This window comes from Fopius arisanus, unplaced genomic scaffold, assembly GCF_000806365.1.
Source record: "Fopius arisanus strain USDA-PBARC FA_bdor unplaced genomic scaffold, ASM80636v1 scaffold00066, whole genome shotgun sequence".
In the NCBI taxonomy this organism is placed as follows: domain Eukaryota; kingdom Metazoa; phylum Arthropoda; class Insecta; order Hymenoptera; family Braconidae; genus Fopius; species Fopius arisanus.
Genome location: NW_011887805.1, coordinates 136504 through 154779, shown reverse-complemented (window position 1 = coordinate 154779; position 18276 = coordinate 136504). Strand labels below are relative to the sequence as shown.

Below are 18276 nucleotides of genomic sequence, written 5' to 3'. Positions count from 1 at the left end.
GGGAAAAAATTCCAATGAGTATTGTTTATGCAGCGGAATATTTTATTCCTTCCTTTTGACAAACCCGACTCCACTTTCGCCATGAGGATGACTCCTTCTACGGCATCTTGAAATTCAACCACTCCTCAGGGATCCATTGGTGCCACTGAGAAAGCGGGACTGACTCTCAAAATTACCACCTCTTCATGTCTCCAGAGATTAAAGTGGTTTCCCTCTAATTCCAGCCCTCATTCCCCCAGGATCTTCAAACCTTGTCAAGCTCTAGACCCTAAGACACCCGAAGCATTCACTCTCCTCACAATTTTCTCATTTAATTTCCAATTTTAAATCCTCCCGACACCACTCACCAGCAGAATGGTGAAGTGCATTTTTCTCGAGGCGAGTTTTCAGATAATATCTCGGTTTCGAAAAAAGATATCAATTTTTTTGTGAACACATTTTTTTTAGATCAAAGTGAGAGCTACAAAAAATGTCCCAATGAAAATATGGCTATCTTTTAAGGGTAGGAGTCTAGAATGTTTTTTGAGGCTTGTCTCCACGTCGTCGGGATCGATAAATGCGTCGGTTCAACATCGTGTCGTTGCTCAGGGTTACTGAATTTCCCATACAGACCAAAACTCACTCATTTGTGAGTCATTCCTACAACGAAATATTCCATCGAAATTACGTAATTTGTCGGCAACTCCATGTGAGTTTTACAGAATACAATTCTTCCATTCTCTGCGAAAAATTGAGGTGTCACTTGACTTTTCCTCAGACAGAAAATGCGTCTGCTGAGCTCTAGCAGAAGATGATAAATGATAAGATCATGATTGATGCGCTTTATCGAAGTGGAGCAATCAATTGATTTTATTTTAAATGTATTTAACAGGGATTGCTCTCAGGCTGTGGTAACTCCTGTTATTTGATGCATATGGAGTAAGCACTGGTGGGGGATGTGATGTCATTTACTGGGATTATAAATACAGTTCTTCCATCGCTCGTATTGTCGCACATATGGAGTGGAAGGACAATGCAGACTCACATGGGATTAAATCGAGCGTGTCTTAAGGGAACTGCACTTTAATTTGAAATTATGTCATCGACGGGGATATATGTCTAGACGATTGCCTAATGAAATTGTTTGCTGGGAGAAATTCTGTCAATTGATTCACCAATTATAGCAATTTCCCAGGAACGTGGAAAGAAAATTCAATTATTCCGTTTAATCCTTGATTTTTAAATCGATTACCGCGGTGATGGAGTAATTATTTTTTAACAAATTGTTGTTAAAGGCGAAACGGAATGCGAATCGATACGGTATGGGCTCCGTTATTCACTCCTTCGTGGAGTCCTGGCATAGCAACACACATGTGCAAGTTTATCCCATCAAGACTTTTCCAGAGTCGAATGTCTGATCCCTACATGGCTACGGTAAGAGATGCTGATATTTTACTTGCCATTCTCCAACCACGCCTTGTAAACCATCGATTACAGCAAGTGACTTTTATCCTAATAAGTCACCTAGACTTCACGTTGTCTCCACCCGAGGTTCACCACGTGCTTCATCCAGGAGTTCCTCCAGCTGCAATTAGAATTACATCCATTCCCAAAATTATTATCATTTCCATTATTAATTACTGATTTAATTGATTTCCAACATTTTCACGATTTCCAATCACGCGCATATTAAAATAATATATGATATTATTATTATTTTATATTATATTATATAAAAATATTTGACTTCCTCAGAATTGAGGTGAAGAAAATTTAATATATTTTTAGGATGAATGAGAATTTATAGAGAATTTTTTCCAAGTGAAGTTGAGTGCGAATTTGAGTAAAATTTCAAGAGATTTTCAGGAGTGCAGATCGAGTCGATCGAAATTAGTCGTTGATTGAATTGAACTTAATCAAATTGATCTATTCCATCCGTCGACTCGTGACGCGAATGCCTAAGGCACTCGTTTCACTTTCACAATGTTTTACATGAGGAAAAAACGGGGGATTCTATATCCTCTCGGTGACTCACGTGTTATTGACTTTCCTAAGGCGCCCTGAGAGCGAAAAATGGTGGGTAAACCGGGGTGGATTATTCGAAACTTCCTCGGGAGTTCAGGTTGCCACCTGTCATTAAGGCACAGGTGATCCTGCGGGTGGTTTTCTTTTTTTAAACCCGGAAATTAAAGGTCCTATTTCAAGTTTTCGGAATCGTCTATTCGAAAAAAAACTCCCTTTACCAATCGAGGAAATTAAATTGACAAACTCGCGTTAATGACTCCAAAAAATTAATTGACGAATATATTTTATGTTTTGATGATTCAATAATTGAATTGAATCAATTTTTCAAGTCAGAAAATTTGAAAGAAGAAATGATCTCCAGGTCGTTTTATTGAAATTGGGTTTTGTGAAATTTCTGTATTTTTTCAGATATTTTTTCGGTAAATAAATAATAGGAGTGTTTTATTCATTATTATTTCTGAGGACTTGATACAGAAACTTTTGAGGGCCATTTAGGAAGTGATGACGTAGGTAAATGCTGATACAGCTAGAGTAATATAATATGATTATTAATAATATTTGTATTCGACTCGTCGTGTCTCGTGGGCGTTAATTTTGGCCCTCACTCCCTCTTCAAATTAAATTACTCTGTCGCTCGATAATAAACCACATTGAGCCTCATTTTCTCAAGGTCACTACTCAATCCATACCTCAACTAGATCCTCGTGAATTGCATTCATAAACAGTCATTACATGCTTTCAATATTACAAGCAAATCGAGTGAAGAACTGTCGTAGAACGAAATAATTGAATGACCATAAATCCACGAATGTTTAATGTGAAAATGGATTAAAAATGGAATGACCTTCATTACTCAAGGACTCTCCCATTTCTTCATTTCAAATTACCCAGAAAACCTCAAACTTCAAATGCAAACTCTAAAATTCCCTTAATTTTCAACCCAATAAATCAAAAAAATTTTCAAATTCAGATTTTTACGAACTATAACAACAATAATAATAATAACAACAATTTCTGAAATATATTTTCCAAATCAGTCATCCCTAGGTTGAAAGAATTCAATAGCAATCCTGACAATTCCATTAAAAGAAATCCAAGAAATGATTATTATTATTATTGTTATTAGAATCCTGTTAATACGATTGTTATTCATAATTATTTACATTAATAATGGAGTTTGAGGATCGGCAGACGATTATACGAAAAAGTTTGTGAATGCAATATCTCCCTTGACTGTGAATTATTTTACCAATTGAATGTTGGCAGCTCTGATGGGGTACGTGTATTCCGCCAGTGGCCCGGGACGTACCGTGGACGCTGGTGTGGTGGGGTAGTGGCGACCAATCCGCGACTCCTGGAGCAACGGCTGTTAATCCCCCACCAACGTCACATCCAGGCTTGAAAATCTGTAACGGGTGCCGCTGCCATCTCATATTCCTCCGTGGTCTCATACACCGTGCGTTCGTTGCAAGTTGAACAAATCAAAAAAAAAAGCTCCGTCTTTTTACCACAAAAAATAACCAGTCTATAATCCAGAGCATCGAAAATGAGGGAAATCGTGCACATCCAGGCCGGCCAGTGCGGTAACCAAATTGGTGCTAAGGTAATTATCAATATTTATCAAGTTTTTTTTTTTTTGTTGAAATAACGGTACGTTACGTCGCGGCGTCGGTTTGGCCTTTGTCTCAACGACCGTTCGATAAATTCCAAAGTGGTTCTCAATTTATCGCTAGTCGGGGTGTTATTGATTTATCAATTCATTAATTCAACAATTAAAATCACCCGAGGGATAATTATTTATTTATTACAGCTGGAGTGACTGGAAAATACGGAAATTTATGGGAATCGCGGGGTTAGCGTCAGGTAGCGTCTTGCGAACCGGATTGACGGCGATTTTTGCGGGAAATAATTTTTTTTTTTTACGTCGGGGTGTCGAATTCGTTCTGACGGTTGTTTGAAATTTGGACGAAATAAATGGAATTTTGTCGAGGGGATCATGGCGACATTTGCCGGCCGGTGAGCGTCGAGCGGTCTAACGGTTTTTTTTTTTCACCCGCGTCACTCCGTCGGCGCTTGGCAACCGCTTCCCCCAAAAAATACTCGATAAATTCACCGGACCTCTGGGGATGGCAGAAAAAAGCCCTCGGCATCTGATAAATAGAAAAAAATACCTGGGTGGAGTGGATTAGGATTATTTAGCCCAGGGTGTGGCAGGATACGCGATTGATGCGGCAACAGCATCGAACCGATGCGCGCGCATCTCAGAAAATCATTCCATCTCGGTTTAAACTCAGGGTGACTCTCTCTTCCTGTGTCTAAACTCATAACCGTCGTTTTTCCCCACTATCTCACACAGGCATGTTTCAACGCGTCCAAGCCGTTTATACTCACTTTTTTTTTCTCTTTTCTTTCGCTTTTTTTTTTGCTTTTTTTTCGTCTTTTCGCTCCAACTCTACGTTTTGCCTGAAGATTCACGGACCATCGACTCATCGCATTAAAAAATACTGAAAAAATATCTCGAAATTTCATTTATAAAAAAATTCGAATCGTAAATTTTCTCATTATGAAAAATAATAATTATTATATTGCGGTTGTCAAAAACAATTTTTATCGAAATCATTAATTTTTTTCTCAATCACACACAATCACATAAATGAATTTTAAATAATGGCATTTTAAATTTATTTGTATAGTTTGATGAAAATTCTGAAAGAATTTGAAGAATTCAAAGAATAGAAATCAGTGGAAATAATTTTTCGGATGAAATTACGTAATGGGTGCAGTAAAAAATGTCAATAAAGATTTATCTAAATTTATGCGATTTTTATCGGAGTAAAGGAGTAAATGGGTGATGCTCTAGGTGTCAGACTGAGTGATAACCGCAATGGATAATAATCGATGGATGTAAGTGCGATTACGAGTACAGGTAGATGCAAATAGGAGTTCGTTACGCCTTCGTTACTTTCAAGGGTACCATATAGAGTCAATGTCCTCACAACGTGAAATATCGAATGCTCCAATTGGTCTCGATTATCACGGGTCTGCAGAAGAAAATGGAAATTGCGTAATGAGGATTTTTCTGTTATGGGAAAAATGAGTCGAGGGCCCAAGGAGAACAAGATTTGCCAGTGGGTCGAGACCAAATGGAGATGTCGAGGTGAAATGGAGGAACGAGTTGCTCATTTTTTTTTTTTTATTGAAAGCTCATCGGTTTGTCTCGGCTGCCATCGAACCCACCTAGCCACCCCAGGTATTCGAGGTATCGATCGCCCAGAGTTCAGGTCCCACCGGTCGCCATTTTATTCGCCATGAGATACTCGAAAATTTTTGGGGAATTATTCGGAGAAAACTGGAGGATTGTGACCAATTTTTGAGGAAATTCGAGTATTCGAGAATTCCGTGAAATTTTCAATTTTATTCATTCTCTGATTTAATAATTTTTGCAAATTTATTGATTTCCAAATCATCTGGAAAAAAAGAGTTGAATTAAATGTCATTTTAATTTTCGCTAGAATGTATACAAAATCCGTGTTTCAAATTTCGGAAAGAAAAATTCCTCAATTTCCACAGCTAAAAAATATTTTTGGAGCATTTGCACCGAAATTTCCCGAGATTTTCCGCATTTCTGGGTATTTCAGGCGGAAAGTGGACACAATACTGATGGGTTTAACACTCAGCAGACACTCGTAACCACTCAAAGGAAATTTTCCGGGAATTTAATCTCTGAGAAAACGAATCACTAGTCTTTCCTCCGAAAATTGTACCACTCGAAGCAAATGGTGGGGACTGAGAAAATCCAAAACAGTCTTAAAGATTAATTGTACACATGTAACTCTTATGCTAATTACTCGGTGTAAGTAGGTTCAGTCATCATGTCTATATATAGCAATGACATTGGTGACTCATGTGTTGGTATTACATGAGGCCGGTGGGAGGTGCAGGTTTGCTCGATGCTCATATATGGTCGTGTGTAGTTGTGAAACCATGTTTTTTTCATTCCACTTTATTTTCATTCTTTTTTTTACTGAGGCCTCACGAAGTCTCGCCTTTTTTCCACTAAATATTCATGAAGTCCCGAAAGATTTCTCATTCAACCTCAAACAATTCAACACAAAATTGTCTATTTATCGAGGAATACCGCGCAATCTTCGCCTCAAACATAATTTTCCTCGGGACCTCTTTTGCAGATTGGACCAAGCCCTGCAAAAAAGGTGTCAATAAAAATTTTGCTATCTCTCTTCAATCCAGAGATATTTGAAGCCACTTTAATCCTCGCCGATTTATTTGCATTAATTATTGATTCTTAGCCTATAAAATTATTAAATTTTTGTGGTAATTTTTTTTATTGACGTTCAGAGAATTGAATCAGACGTAGAGCAATGAATTCACGATTTTATGGAAAATGCAGAGAGAATTTCGCGATAAAATATAGAAGTGTCCACTTCCCTTCATTTATTCGCGCCTCAGGAACTCGTAATATCTCATCTTGAAGAACCACCACTGAGATAATATCCCGAGGTCTTTGAACGGCACTGAGAACCGCGTGGGCGTTGACTCGAAACCTTTCCTCAACCCCCGCTGTACCATAAATTGCGTTTCGTCTTGGCCGAGTGCATAACATCGGGCTGACTAGTCCCAGGGGATATTTTCACAATCGCGAATGCGCAACGGCTGTTAATTAGTCCCAATTGGCAGCGGAGCGTATCGATGAGGCCCCGACGAGGCCTTGAGCTGGCGCTCCAATAAATAACCACCAAAGAGATATGAATTGTCAATTCCACTCGAATAATCTCAATTCATCTGTAATTCCATCAATTATTTTCTCGCTTATCTAATTTAAATGAAAAAACAAACAAAATAGTAAAAATTGCGACGAATTGACTTGTGTTCACAGTTTTGGGAAATCATCAGCGATGAGCACGGAATTGACCCGACTGGTGCATACCATGGAGACTCTGACCTCCAGCTGGAGAGGATCAACGTGTACTACAATGAGGCGTCAGGTGGTAAATACGTGCCCCGAGCAATTCTCGTTGACTTGGAGCCAGGTACCATGGACTCGGTGCGTTCGGGTCCCTTCGGACAGATCTTCAGACCGGACAACTTCGTATTCGGCCAGTCAGGTGCTGGCAATAACTGGGCAAAGGGCCACTACACCGAGGGTGCTGAGCTCGTTGACTCAGTTCTCGATGTCGTGAGGAAGGAGGCCGAGAGCTGTGACTGCCTCCAGGGCTTCCAGCTGACCCACTCCCTGGGTGGTGGTACTGGATCAGGTATGGGTACACTCCTCATCTCGAAGATCCGTGAGGAATACCCAGACAGAATAATGAACACATACTCGGTGGTACCATCACCCAAGGTATCAGACACTGTTGTGGAGCCTTACAACGCCACCCTGTCTGTTCACCAGCTTGTGGAGAACACCGATGAGACTTACTGCATTGACAACGAGGCCCTCTACGACATCTGCTTCCGCACCCTCAAGCTATCGACCCCAACCTATGGTGATTTGAATCATCTCGTATCCCTCACCATGTCTGGTGTTACAACTTGCCTGAGGTTCCCTGGTCAGCTCAATGCTGATCTCAGGAAATTGGCTGTCAACATGGTACCATTCCCACGTCTTCACTTCTTCATGCCTGGTTTTGCACCACTCACGTCACGCGGCAGCCAGCAGTACAGAGCCCTCTCTGTTCCTGAATTGACGCAGCAGATGTTTGATGCAAAGAACATGATGGCTGCCTGTGATCCACGACACGGTAGATATCTCACTGTTGCTGCTATATTCCGGGGAAGAATGTCCATGAAGGAAGTTGACGAGCAGATGCTCAACATTCAGAACAAGAACAGCTCGTACTTCGTTGAATGGATTCCAAATAACGTTAAGACTGCTGTCTGTGACATTCCACCACGTGGACTCAAGATGTCAGCTACATTCATTGGCAATTCAACGGCCATTCAGGAATTGTTCAAACGTATATCTGAACAGTTCACAGCTATGTTCAGGAGAAAGGCTTTCTTGCATTGGTACACCGGCGAGGGAATGGACGAGATGGAGTTCACTGAGGCTGAATCTAACATGAATGATCTTGTTTCTGAGTATCAGCAGTACCAGGAGGCAACTGCCGATGAGGATGCTGAGTTCGACGAGGAGCAGGAGGGCGAAGTTGACGAGAACTAAATTTAATCCCTCTATTCCGCAATTGAATGAACGCACGTGTATAATTTTATTTCTCATCATTTTGTTTTTTTTTCTCCTTTTTTTTACGAAGACAGAATTTTTTTCACGACCAAGCCTGAATCAAGGCTGCCCGCGCATTATTATTAGTTTCTATTATTAATTCCATCTTGATACGTCGCTCGCTTTCAGTATCTTTGTATTAAATGAGAGTTAAGGTATGGAATTGTTCTTTTTTTCGTCACGAGAGCTTCGGGGGTGAGCAGTTGAGCCGTGATTTATTTCTGCAGTGTAAAACCCCACGGGGTTGCCAGAACATCAATTTTTATTAAATTATTGTCGAAATAAAGAAGATACAATTACACTTTATGGATGATTATTTTATTTATTTATTCATTGTTGAAGTTTTGGGAATATCTCAGAATTGAGAATAGATAGCGAAATTTTGATGGTAAGTTTTTTTGCTGCTCTTTTTTCGGCCTACAAAAAAGGTCCTGAGAAAAATATTGCTATCTGCCTTGGATTCAGAGTTATTTCGAATTTCGATTCAGTCATGCATCGAATCGTGTATCCGAATTGTTTATCGGCGGAGAAAGTATTAATAATTCATCGTAATCATTGGTGATAAGGTTTCGAGGGGTTTGCGGGTCGATGCTGCCATCTAATGGGGGAAAAGGACGCGACCCATCGATAAGAGCGATTGGAACGTAGCAATCGTCGCTATCACCAGCTCCTGCTGTGTTGATTGCCTAACAGAATCGATGGGTTTTAAATTATTGGGATGTTCACCCGATTTAATCTAGTCATTTCACTCACGTTTGTCATGGATGCGCTTGCATTTTAATCACAAGGTGATGTCGACTGAGAAGAATTTTTTCGCAGAAGAAATCATAAATTGAAATGAGAAACCCGCGATCTAAGGAACGATTCAATAAAATAAAACCCTGACACTTTCCCCAGGAAATTTTACCGAATCGTTTTCAATCTCTACTTTTTTATTTATTATTTTTTTAAATGTATTTTTTAAACACTATTGAAAATTTTTCTCGCCTCCTAGTTCATAATTTCTTTGGATGCGGGAAGAATTTGAAAGAACAATTTTTGTTACCGCCCTAATTTGTGATGATTGATTTAATTAATTATGATCCACGGGATTATTCGAGTCGATTAAAGTCCACCGGAAGATTTTAGATATTCTAATTAATTTCGTTGATTCTCGTATGAGTCGCAGACTCCGGACGGCTACCCTTCCTCATTACTTTTGAGGGACCACTTGGAGGCCCTGGATGACCTCTTCAGATAACACCGGAAGTGGCTTTCCAGGAAAAATAAAACCACTTCAATCTCGCGCTGAAGGCCAACGAGATAAACCCCTACGTTTCCTTTTAAAATTCCGTCTCGAGATTGAATGAATCTTTTCTTCATTTGAAATTATCACAGTTAATTATTCCTACTAATAGTTTCTAACTTGAACAGATTTGCGACTAATTCCCTCGAGTAATTAAAATCCAGTATTAAAAATAATTTTGTACAATAAATAGTCCACTCCTGGGGATTCGCTAGAATTTTTAATTAAAAAAAAAGAAAGAGCAGAATTTCCAAAGATTTCAGACCTCCCACGAAATTCTTCGTTACATTTTTTTTGTCATCGAATTATTTAATTTAATTTCCTCTAGATGATCTTGAGGCTGGATTCATCGTTCATCACGTCATTAAAACGGAATATCTTCTCAAGAAGTCACTCGTACGTTCAGTCGAGGGGAAAAAGAGGGACTCGAGCTCGACGATAATAGAAATGGTTTTTTGTCCCAGTAGGAGGTGCAGTTGGAAACCGAAGAATGCAGCTGGAAGAGAATATGCGACTCGATACTGATTTTATCCCGCGATTATTTCCTCATATTCGTTCTATTTTTTTTTGCGAATGATTCATGAGTGTAATGACTCAGCAAACACGTTATCTACGACTATTTGATGGAGTTGTCACCGAGGAATTGCCATGGGGTCTCATTGTACTGACAATGATGACTCAACACTACTTCACTGGTGTACGTTGTCTCATGATTTGTCTCAATCTCCGAGAGCTGTCGGGGAATCTCTGGCATGTCTAGCTCATCTCGGATATTTAAACGACCGAGAGAGAGCATTTTAACAGCTTCCAGAGGCTTTTTAAATCATTTTTATCGCCGTAAAAAAAAATTGGAATTTAAACTGGGGGACGCCCCAAGGACATCCACTTCGACCTTTTTTCAATTAAAAATGCACTCTATTTTTGGAAAAATTGAGTCTTCAAATAGCTGCAAGTTATTTTAAGAATTCAAAAAAGAAATCTATGAAAATCATAAAAATTACCATTTCCATTTCGATTCCCATTTTTTTACAAATGAACAGTGAAAGTTATTTATACTATTAACAATGAATATTTTTTATTCAATTATGCGAATCATAAAAATTTTTAAATAATGAGTATGGGTTTCGAATGGATAATTAAATCGAAAATGTGAATAAAAATGGAAAAATTCACTGATCTGGAGTTTTGAGAATAGGAGATATCCAAGGATTGTATTTTTCTGGGCTGGAAGTCATCCAAAGACTCCCGTTGATCCCAGAGCAAACAAAACCACAGACTCCTGGTAAATAAAAAGGAGGGAACCGTGGCAAATGTAAAAAAAAAGAGCACGTGTTGAAGAAGGGATATTTCCCCAAGAGGATAAGTCTCATTCCCCCACCAGAGAGTAAGAATGTCTTGTCGGGCAAGAGTACGTGAATGATTTGAGTCGAGTTTGTGCCACAGACCCGCCAACAGCTCTCAGAACTTGAGAATCCAATCCCTGAGGAGCACTCGAGCATTCACCAGGTCGAATCATGAGGGAAATTGTTCATCTCCAGGCAGGCCAGTGCGGCAATCAGATCGGCGCCAAGGTAATATCAAATTGAATTGAGAAAATCACCCCATGGAGTACCACAGGGTCATTGAACTCCATAAAAATAGAAATTAAGGCAGTCCTGGGAGGGATTTTCCCATGAGCCCTTCTTCAATGCAAATTGCAGACTTAAAAGGGGCACATGGAACATCCTGGAGTCCCTGCAATTACCTCAGTTTCGTGGATGGCATGACATTACTGACTTCTACGTCTTCATTAACTCCAGAATGCTAAATTAGCAGGGAAGACTAAATTCGATCACTTCCGGTATTTTTTAACTTCTCAAGGAGTTACTCACGCTTCCGTAAATAAAAGAAAACCTTGAGTGATAATGAATCATGTAATGATAAGAGTCAGTCATTCTGTTATCACAATCCACGCAGATCTCCTCTCAATTTTTATCTGAAGAGGAAACATTTCGATGCGCTATTTTTTAGAAATTACGTCGGAATTTAAACCGCTAGCGATTTTTTTGTGATTATCATTTTTGTAGCTCTTGAGGAGCTCTAGAGAAAAGGTCGTAATGAAAATATCCGGAAATGCTTTGGATTTCGAGATATTTTATGAAAATCGGTGGGGAAATCGTGAGTCATTCAGTCTTTTCGTTTGGAGTCAAGACAACTGGCGAATTAAATTCGCCAATTCACTCGCACGTATCATTGGATTATATTGGGGATCGTAAAACATCTCGGTGTAACTGTAACCGGAAATTTGTCGTAAAAATTCTTGAAGTAATTTCAGAGATTCTGGTTGAGTTGGGCTCGGTGATTAGTGCCTGTATGTTTTTTAATGACTCGTAATTGGCCATTTGTTGAGATTCAGAGGACTTTTTACTGGGGAATATGTGGCGCGGGTTTGCGGTTCAACGGGCATTTGGAATACCGGGATATTTACACTTGCCATTCGATATTATGGCGAACATGCCATCGGTCACGGGATCGGATTCCACCGGCAAGTCCATCGCGTCCTTTTGACTCTGGGGAATCGATCATTTACCGGTTCTCCAGGATCTCCTTATCGCGGCTCGATAATCACTAATTTCTCCCTGGAATCCCCTAGTAAAAAATTCATTAACCATCTCAATTTTCGTTCTGATCCGATTATTTAATGGATTTTAATAAATTATTGTTAAATTCCATCAATTTCATTTTGTAATTCAGCAATTGATAATCTAAATGCAATCAATTGAATTGATACAAATAATTGTAGGAGTATTCCAGGAATTTTTAGCAGATAGGAAATTTGCAAATAATTTCTGGGAATCAAAAAATCATAAAATGGGATTCACTCCGCCTAATGAAAAATCTCCAAAACTCGAGTGCACTGGGGTAAGAAGTATGACGGGCACTACTAATAATAAACTTGAGGAAAAATAGTCGACCAAAAAGACAAACGAGTCGCATTGAAACCGGGGGTTTTTGCCGAGGTAGGAGGGCCATAGGCCGCGTTAATTTCGTTCTCATCTATTCCTGGACCGGGGAAACTTGTCCTCTCATGTCTCCAAACTTTTGGGTTCAAGACACTGGATAGACTTGAGGTAATACGATAATCCCTGATTTCCCAGCAAACGCGCTTTATTTTTGCACTGACAACCAAAATTACTTGTTAAAAATTGATTAACTCGAGAGTTACAAATTTTTATATTTTTAAATATCCAAGAATTCCGTCGGTTTAGAAATAATTAAAAGTAATCACTGGAAGATGTTGAGTATAATCTTATGATTATTGATTATTGTTAGGTCTAATTGGAATCGTTTGGAAATGAATAATTAATTAAAATTGGAGAATTGACTTTGGAATTTTTTCTCGCAGTTCTGGGAGGTCATCTCCGAGGAGCATGGTATCGACCAGACTGGTATTTATCATGGCGACAGTGATCTCCAGTTGGAGAGAATTTCTGTCTACTACAATGAAGCCTCCGGTAAGAAAATCCCATCGCAATTCAGCCCATAACACTCCAATTTTGATTTTATATTTTTTTTTACGACAGCTGATGCGACAGGCGAAAAACAATTTTTAAACATTATCCAGGAATTAATCGCATTAATTATTCGCGCATTTTCAATTCCATTCGTCTCACAATTTCAGGGATAGAATCTACTCAGTGGTAGTAATTGTTAGAATTGGTGAATTGCCGGGTAAAATTACACCGTTGGCTTAACGTCGGGGTGATTGTACTCGTCATCTCGCTCATTTGGAAAACGCGCACGAGGTAGAACCCGTATTTGCGCTTCCGCCAGCTATTCCGGTTAAGACGATTTTTCGGGGACTGGTGAAATTATTCACAGCCCGATAGTCTCGGAATTGCCACTGTACGAATTAAATTGGGTATATAAATTAATGAACAACCGAACAAATCATTCCGACAATTTTCGTGCATTTCTATAATGAAAATAAATATCAGGTGAATTTTTTTGTGAAGAATTCCTTCCACAATTGTTTTCGAAAATTGAATTACCTGAAGATTCTTCGCTAAAAGTCCCCGAAAAATATTGAGTACACAATATTTTTTATTTAATTCTGGAATTGCAGTTGCAACAGCTACAAATGGTGGTAAATACGTGCCCCGAGCAATTCTCCTGGACCTGGAGCCAGGCACGATGGACGCGGTGCGTTCGGGTGCTTATGGAAAGCTCTTCCGACCTGACAACTTCGTATTTGGTCAATCGGGTGCAGGTAACAACTGGGCGAAGGGTCACTACACCGAAGGTGCAGAGCTAGTGGACTCAGTCCTGGACGTGGTGCGAAAGGAGTGTGAGAACTGCGACTGCCTCCAGGGCTTCCAGCTGACCCACTCCCTGGGGGGTGGTACAGGCTCAGGAATGGGTACACTCCTCATCTCCAAGATCCGTGAGGAGTACCCAGACAGAATAATGAATACATACTCGGTGATGCCTTCGCCAAAGGTATCAGATACTGTTGTAGAGCCTTACAACGCCACCCTGTCTGTTCACCAGCTCGTGGAGAACACCGATGAGACGTACTGCATCGACAACGAGGCTCTCTACGACATCTGCTTCCGCACCCTGAAAGTAGCAAATCCCTCCTACGGCGATCTCAATCATCTCGTGTCCCTGACGATGTCTGGGGTAACCACCTGCCTCAGATTTCCCGGACAGCTCAACGCTGATCTCAGGAAATTGGCTGTCAATATGGTACCCTTTCCTCGTCTTCATTTCTTCATGCCAGGATTTGCACCATTGACTTCTCGCTCCATGCAGCAGTACTCAGCACTATCAGTTCCTGAATTGACTCAGCAGATGTTCGATGCCAAGAATATGATGGCAGCATGTGATCCTAGACACGGAAGGTATCTCACTGTTGCTGCTGTCTTTCGGGGACGAATGTCCATGAAGGAAGTTGACGAGCAGATGCTCAGTGTTCAGAATAAAAATAGCTCGTACTTTGTTGAGTGGATTCCTAATAATGTCAAGACTGCCTGTTGCGATATTCCACCCAAGGGACTCAAGATGTCCTCCACATTCATTGGCAATACCACTGCCATTCAGGAATTGTTCAAACGTATATCTGAACAGTTCACTGCTATGTTCAGGAGAAAGGCTTTCTTGCATTGGTACACCGGCGAGGGAATGGATGAGATGGAGTTCACTGAGGCTGAGTCCAACATGAATGATCTTGTTTCGGAGTATCAGCAGTATCAGGAGGCAACTGCTGAGGAAGACTTCGAGGCTGAGGAAGCTGCTGATGACTTTGAGACTTGCGAACAGGAGTAGGACAGACTGATTTTCGTTTTTTTTTCTCTATCTTATTTGTGATTTTTGGGGGTCAGGTTTTTCATTCTGCACTGAAAAAACATTTTTTGAAAAAAATTGTTTGACTTCGAGAGATAAAAATTAAAATTTTTATCGAAACCCTGATTTTTTGTAATACTTAAAGAATTAGTTTGGATTCGAGAGTGAATTTTTTAATGTTGAAATTCTTTTTTTAGTGTAACGGAATTGTTTATTCTTGTGTGGATAATCAATCTGGGGAGATTTTCATACTTTTTATAGAAATTTTGATGCGATTATTGAGGGTTTTTTTTTTAGAGGAATTGAGTGATTGAGATGCGTGTGATACAGCTGATTACCAAGAGACATGATATCTTATGATTTTAATATAATCTTTATACTCAGCACCAAAGTCTTTGATGAATAAAAATTGCACATTAAACATTGTTTCGTTTTAAAATTAATTTCTCCGATTAGATTCTGCGGGGATTTATTCCTCTTCACTGTCGTCATCAGAGATATCTTCAAATCCTGTTCCCTCCTGGTGCTGTTGATATTCAGATATCAGTTCGTGGAGTCCATCCTGGGCCTCGGTGAACTCCATTTCCTCCATACCCTCCCCCAGGTACCAGTGGACATAGGCCTTTCTCTTGAACATCGCACCGAAGGCCTCGGAAATTCTATTCAGTGGTTCTTGAATCGCGGTTGTATTCGAGATAACTGAAGCTGACATTTTGATTCCTCGAGGTGGAATATCGCAGATTGCGGTTTTTATGCAGTTGGGAATCCACTCCACGAAGTATCTCGAATTTTTATCTTGAATATTCCGCATTTGTTCGTCTACTTGCTGCAGAGGAGAAATTATTCCACGAATTAAATCCCAAGAATCATAATTACTCCAGTAATTTCTCCCTAATATTTCGGTAATTTAACTTTTATCTATACAATTCCGATTATTACGTGCGGTTTTCAAATAAATAATGATTAATTACATAATTAATATATAATTAATGACAATATCCAGTTATCCACAAGTCATGAAAGTTAAAACGCGAATATAATCGATTGAAAATATAATTTGAATAAAAATGAGGAGGTGCGCGCGCAGGGCGCGCCTCCGTGCGCCACCGCGTGCGGGATTCCCATGATTTTCAAATCGATTTGAATACTCGACTCGCGACACGCCAGATTGGTTTGATTAATCATACCCTCGTGGACATTCTGCCTCTGAAGATGACGGCAACAGTGAGATATCGTCCCCTGGTAGGATCACAGTCAGCGAAAAGTCCTTTAGCATCGAACACCTGTTTCGTCAGCTCAGGAACACTCAAGGCCCGATAGTCACGGGCCCCCCTGGACACCAGTGGTGCATACCCAGGTGCAAAAAAATGCAACCTGGGGAACGGCACCATATTGACAAGTATTTTCCGCAGATCTGCATTCAGCTGTCCAGGAAATCTCAAACAAGTTGTCACCCCCGCCATGCACATCGCCACCAGATGATTCGTATCCCCGTAAGATGGCTTTCTAAGTTTCAATATTCGCGTGCAAATTTCGTGCAGAGCCTGATTATCGATAAAAAAGGTCTCATGAGTCGTCGCGACAAGTCGATTAATGGAGAGAGTCGCGTTGTACGGCTCCACAACAGTCTCCGATATTTTAGCAGAGGGTAAAACCGAGTACGTCGATACTATCCTGTCTCCATATTCTCCCCTGATATTCTCCAGAAGTAGAGCACCCATTCCTGAGCCTGTCCCACCACCCAGTGAATGGACCACTTGAAATCCTGAAATTATCAGCACAAATCATCATTCTTATTTTTTTTTTGCTCAATTGAATTGATCACTTTGAATCACAGCTCAACGATGATTGCATGATTGTCGTGTCATGAGGGGATTGTGTCCTGGCTATTACAGATGGTTTAGACTGTTATGCATACAAATGATGAGAGGTATCTGGTGCAAGTGGTAAATACTAAATGTCACGTAAGAAATGGGTAATCCTGAAGATTACGTGTACGTATTTTTTATTAAATTTCTGTCAATTTCATTGGTAGTAATCCGAGTTGATTCAACTACTCAAATATTTGAATTTAATTTCGAGTCTCGATTGTGAAATTGAGAGATATCACTTCCGACCGGTTCCAGGGTCTGGACAAACTAGAAATTTCATGGGGAATTCAGTGCAATTGGATTTTAGATAATTACATTTTATTTTTAATATTAAAACATGACATCATGATGATTCATTACATTTTTGTCTCCATGAAATTAATTAGAGAATTCAAAAAAAGAATGAAAATTAATCATTTTGGATCCAGGAATTCCAGGAATTTACCCTGAATCATGTCGCAGGTCTCAGCCTCCCTGCGTATGAGCTCCAGAGTATGATCCATAATTTCTGCTCCTTCGGTGTAATGACCTTTTGCCCAATTATTGGCGGCTGGTGCTCGTCCTGATAAAACATTATCTGGACTGAAAAGACGACCGACAGTGCCGGACATCGCCGTGGCGAGACTGGACTCGTCCAGGTCCACTAGGATGGCCCGGGGAACAAATCGTCCACCTTAAAACGCGATCGTTTTAATTAATAAATTTTTTCTCTAAGGAATTCCAAAATAACGAGCAATTTCACAAGGTGAATGACATATCCTATTGAAGTAATCATCAAACCTCTCGCTTCCGTGAAAAATACATTCATCCTCTCCAATTGTAGATCGGATTCCCCGCGCCAATTTCCCGAGCAATCAACTCCATGCTCGTCAGCAATTACTTCCCAAAACTGGCAACCATTAATGTCATCATGATAACCTGATAATGCAAACTAATTTATTCAATTACCCGACAGCCGATTCCATTTCCACACTGTCCGATTTGAACGTGAACAATCTCCCGCATGATTTCCTGTAATAGGTAAATCAGAAATTTGGGAATTGAATTTTTTTTAATGAATTTGATGAACGAAAGAAAACCGAGAACAAATGATGACGATTATAAAAAATCACGAACACGCGTTCATTATCCAGCGACATACGCAATATTATTTGTCCTCGTACCCGATGAGATAATGCATGATTGCCAATTTTTTCCAAGGCCCAAGTTCTATCAGCCTGAGATATTTTGTCAGTCAATGATAAATCCACCACGTGTCCCCCACGAGAAAATAATCACAAGATGAATTCACCGGGGGGTAAAGCCCTGACTGTTTTCCAAGAATATCTCCCAATCAGAGGGAGATAGCGCAATATTTCCCGGTATCTCTTTTGTAGAGGGAAAGTAGAGCTATAAAAAATGTCCCTACAACAATTTCGTCAATTCTCATCGTTTCAGAGATATTCCCTGACAATCGTCGATTGCTTGAATCGATCGCTCCATTTTTCTCTCTCCGCGGAATTTTTTTGTCGAAAATAAAAAATGCACACAATGAATTAAAATGAAACGAT

General features: G+C 39.9%; 3 protein-coding genes across 3 annotated transcripts; 2 read left to right on the top strand and 1 right to left on the bottom strand.

Moving 5' to 3' along the window:
• The first annotated feature begins 3416 nt into the window (after positions 1–3416).
• Positions 3417–8551, top strand: LOC105269230 (tubulin beta-1 chain). Its single transcript, XM_011309309.1, has 2 exons — positions 3417–3607; positions 6899–8551. The coding sequence occupies exons 1-2, from the start codon at positions 3551–3553 to the stop codon at positions 8183–8185; spliced, it is 1344 nt and encodes a 447-aa protein (XP_011307611.1). The 5' UTR covers positions 3417–3550; the 3' UTR covers positions 8186–8551.
• A 2374-nt stretch (positions 8552–10925) lies between these two features.
• On the top strand, positions 10926–15278 carry LOC105269228 (tubulin beta chain-like). The gene is made up of 3 exons (XM_011309307.1): positions 10926–11101; positions 12916–13024; positions 13636–15278. Exons 1-3 carry the CDS (start codon positions 11045–11047, stop codon positions 14835–14837), a joined length of 1368 nt encoding a protein of 455 aa, XP_011307609.1. The 5' UTR covers positions 10926–11044; the 3' UTR covers positions 14838–15278.
• Positions 14885–17851, bottom strand: LOC105269229 (tubulin beta-1 chain). The gene is made up of 5 exons (XM_011309308.1): positions 17675–17851; positions 17507–17615; positions 17172–17399; positions 16043–16620; positions 14885–15681 (listed from the first exon to the last, which is right to left on the bottom strand). The coding sequence occupies exons 1-5, from the start codon at positions 17729–17731 to the stop codon at positions 15325–15327; spliced, it is 1329 nt and encodes a 442-aa protein (XP_011307610.1). The 5' UTR covers positions 17732–17851; the 3' UTR covers positions 14885–15324.
• Between the last annotated feature and the right edge of the window lie 425 nt (positions 17852–18276).

Excerpts from the sequence above, each read along its gene's own strand:
- LOC105269230 (XM_011309309.1), top strand. The coding sequence starts at position 3,551 with ATGAGGGAAATCGTGCACATCCAGGCCGGCCAGTGCGGTAACCAAATT. Across the intron at positions 3,608-6,898 it reads GTAACCAAATTGGTGCTAAG|TTTTGGGAAATCATCAGCGA; the intron begins GTAATTATCAAT and ends TTGTGTTCACAG.
- LOC105269228 (XM_011309307.1), top strand. The coding sequence starts at position 11,045 with ATGAGGGAAATTGTTCATCTCCAGGCAGGCCAGTGCGGCAATCAGATC. Across the intron at positions 11,102-12,915 it reads GCAATCAGATCGGCGCCAAG|TTCTGGGAGGTCATCTCCGA; the intron begins GTAATATCAAAT and ends TTTTTCTCGCAG. Across the intron at positions 13,025-13,635 it reads CTACTACAATGAAGCCTCCG|TTGCAACAGCTACAAATGGT; the intron begins GTAAGAAAATCC and ends CTGGAATTGCAG.
- LOC105269229 (XM_011309308.1), bottom strand. The coding sequence starts at position 17,731 with ATGCGGGAGATTGTTCACGTTCAAATCGGACAGTGTGGAAATGGAATC. Across the intron at positions 17,400-17,506 it reads ATTTTTCACGGAAGCGAGAG|GTGGACGATTTGTTCCCCGG; the intron begins GTTTGATGATTA and ends TCGCGTTTTAAG. Across the intron at positions 16,621-17,171 it reads GACCTGCGACATGATTCAGG|GATTTCAAGTGGTCCATTCA; the intron begins GTAAATTCCTGG and ends TGATAATTTCAG.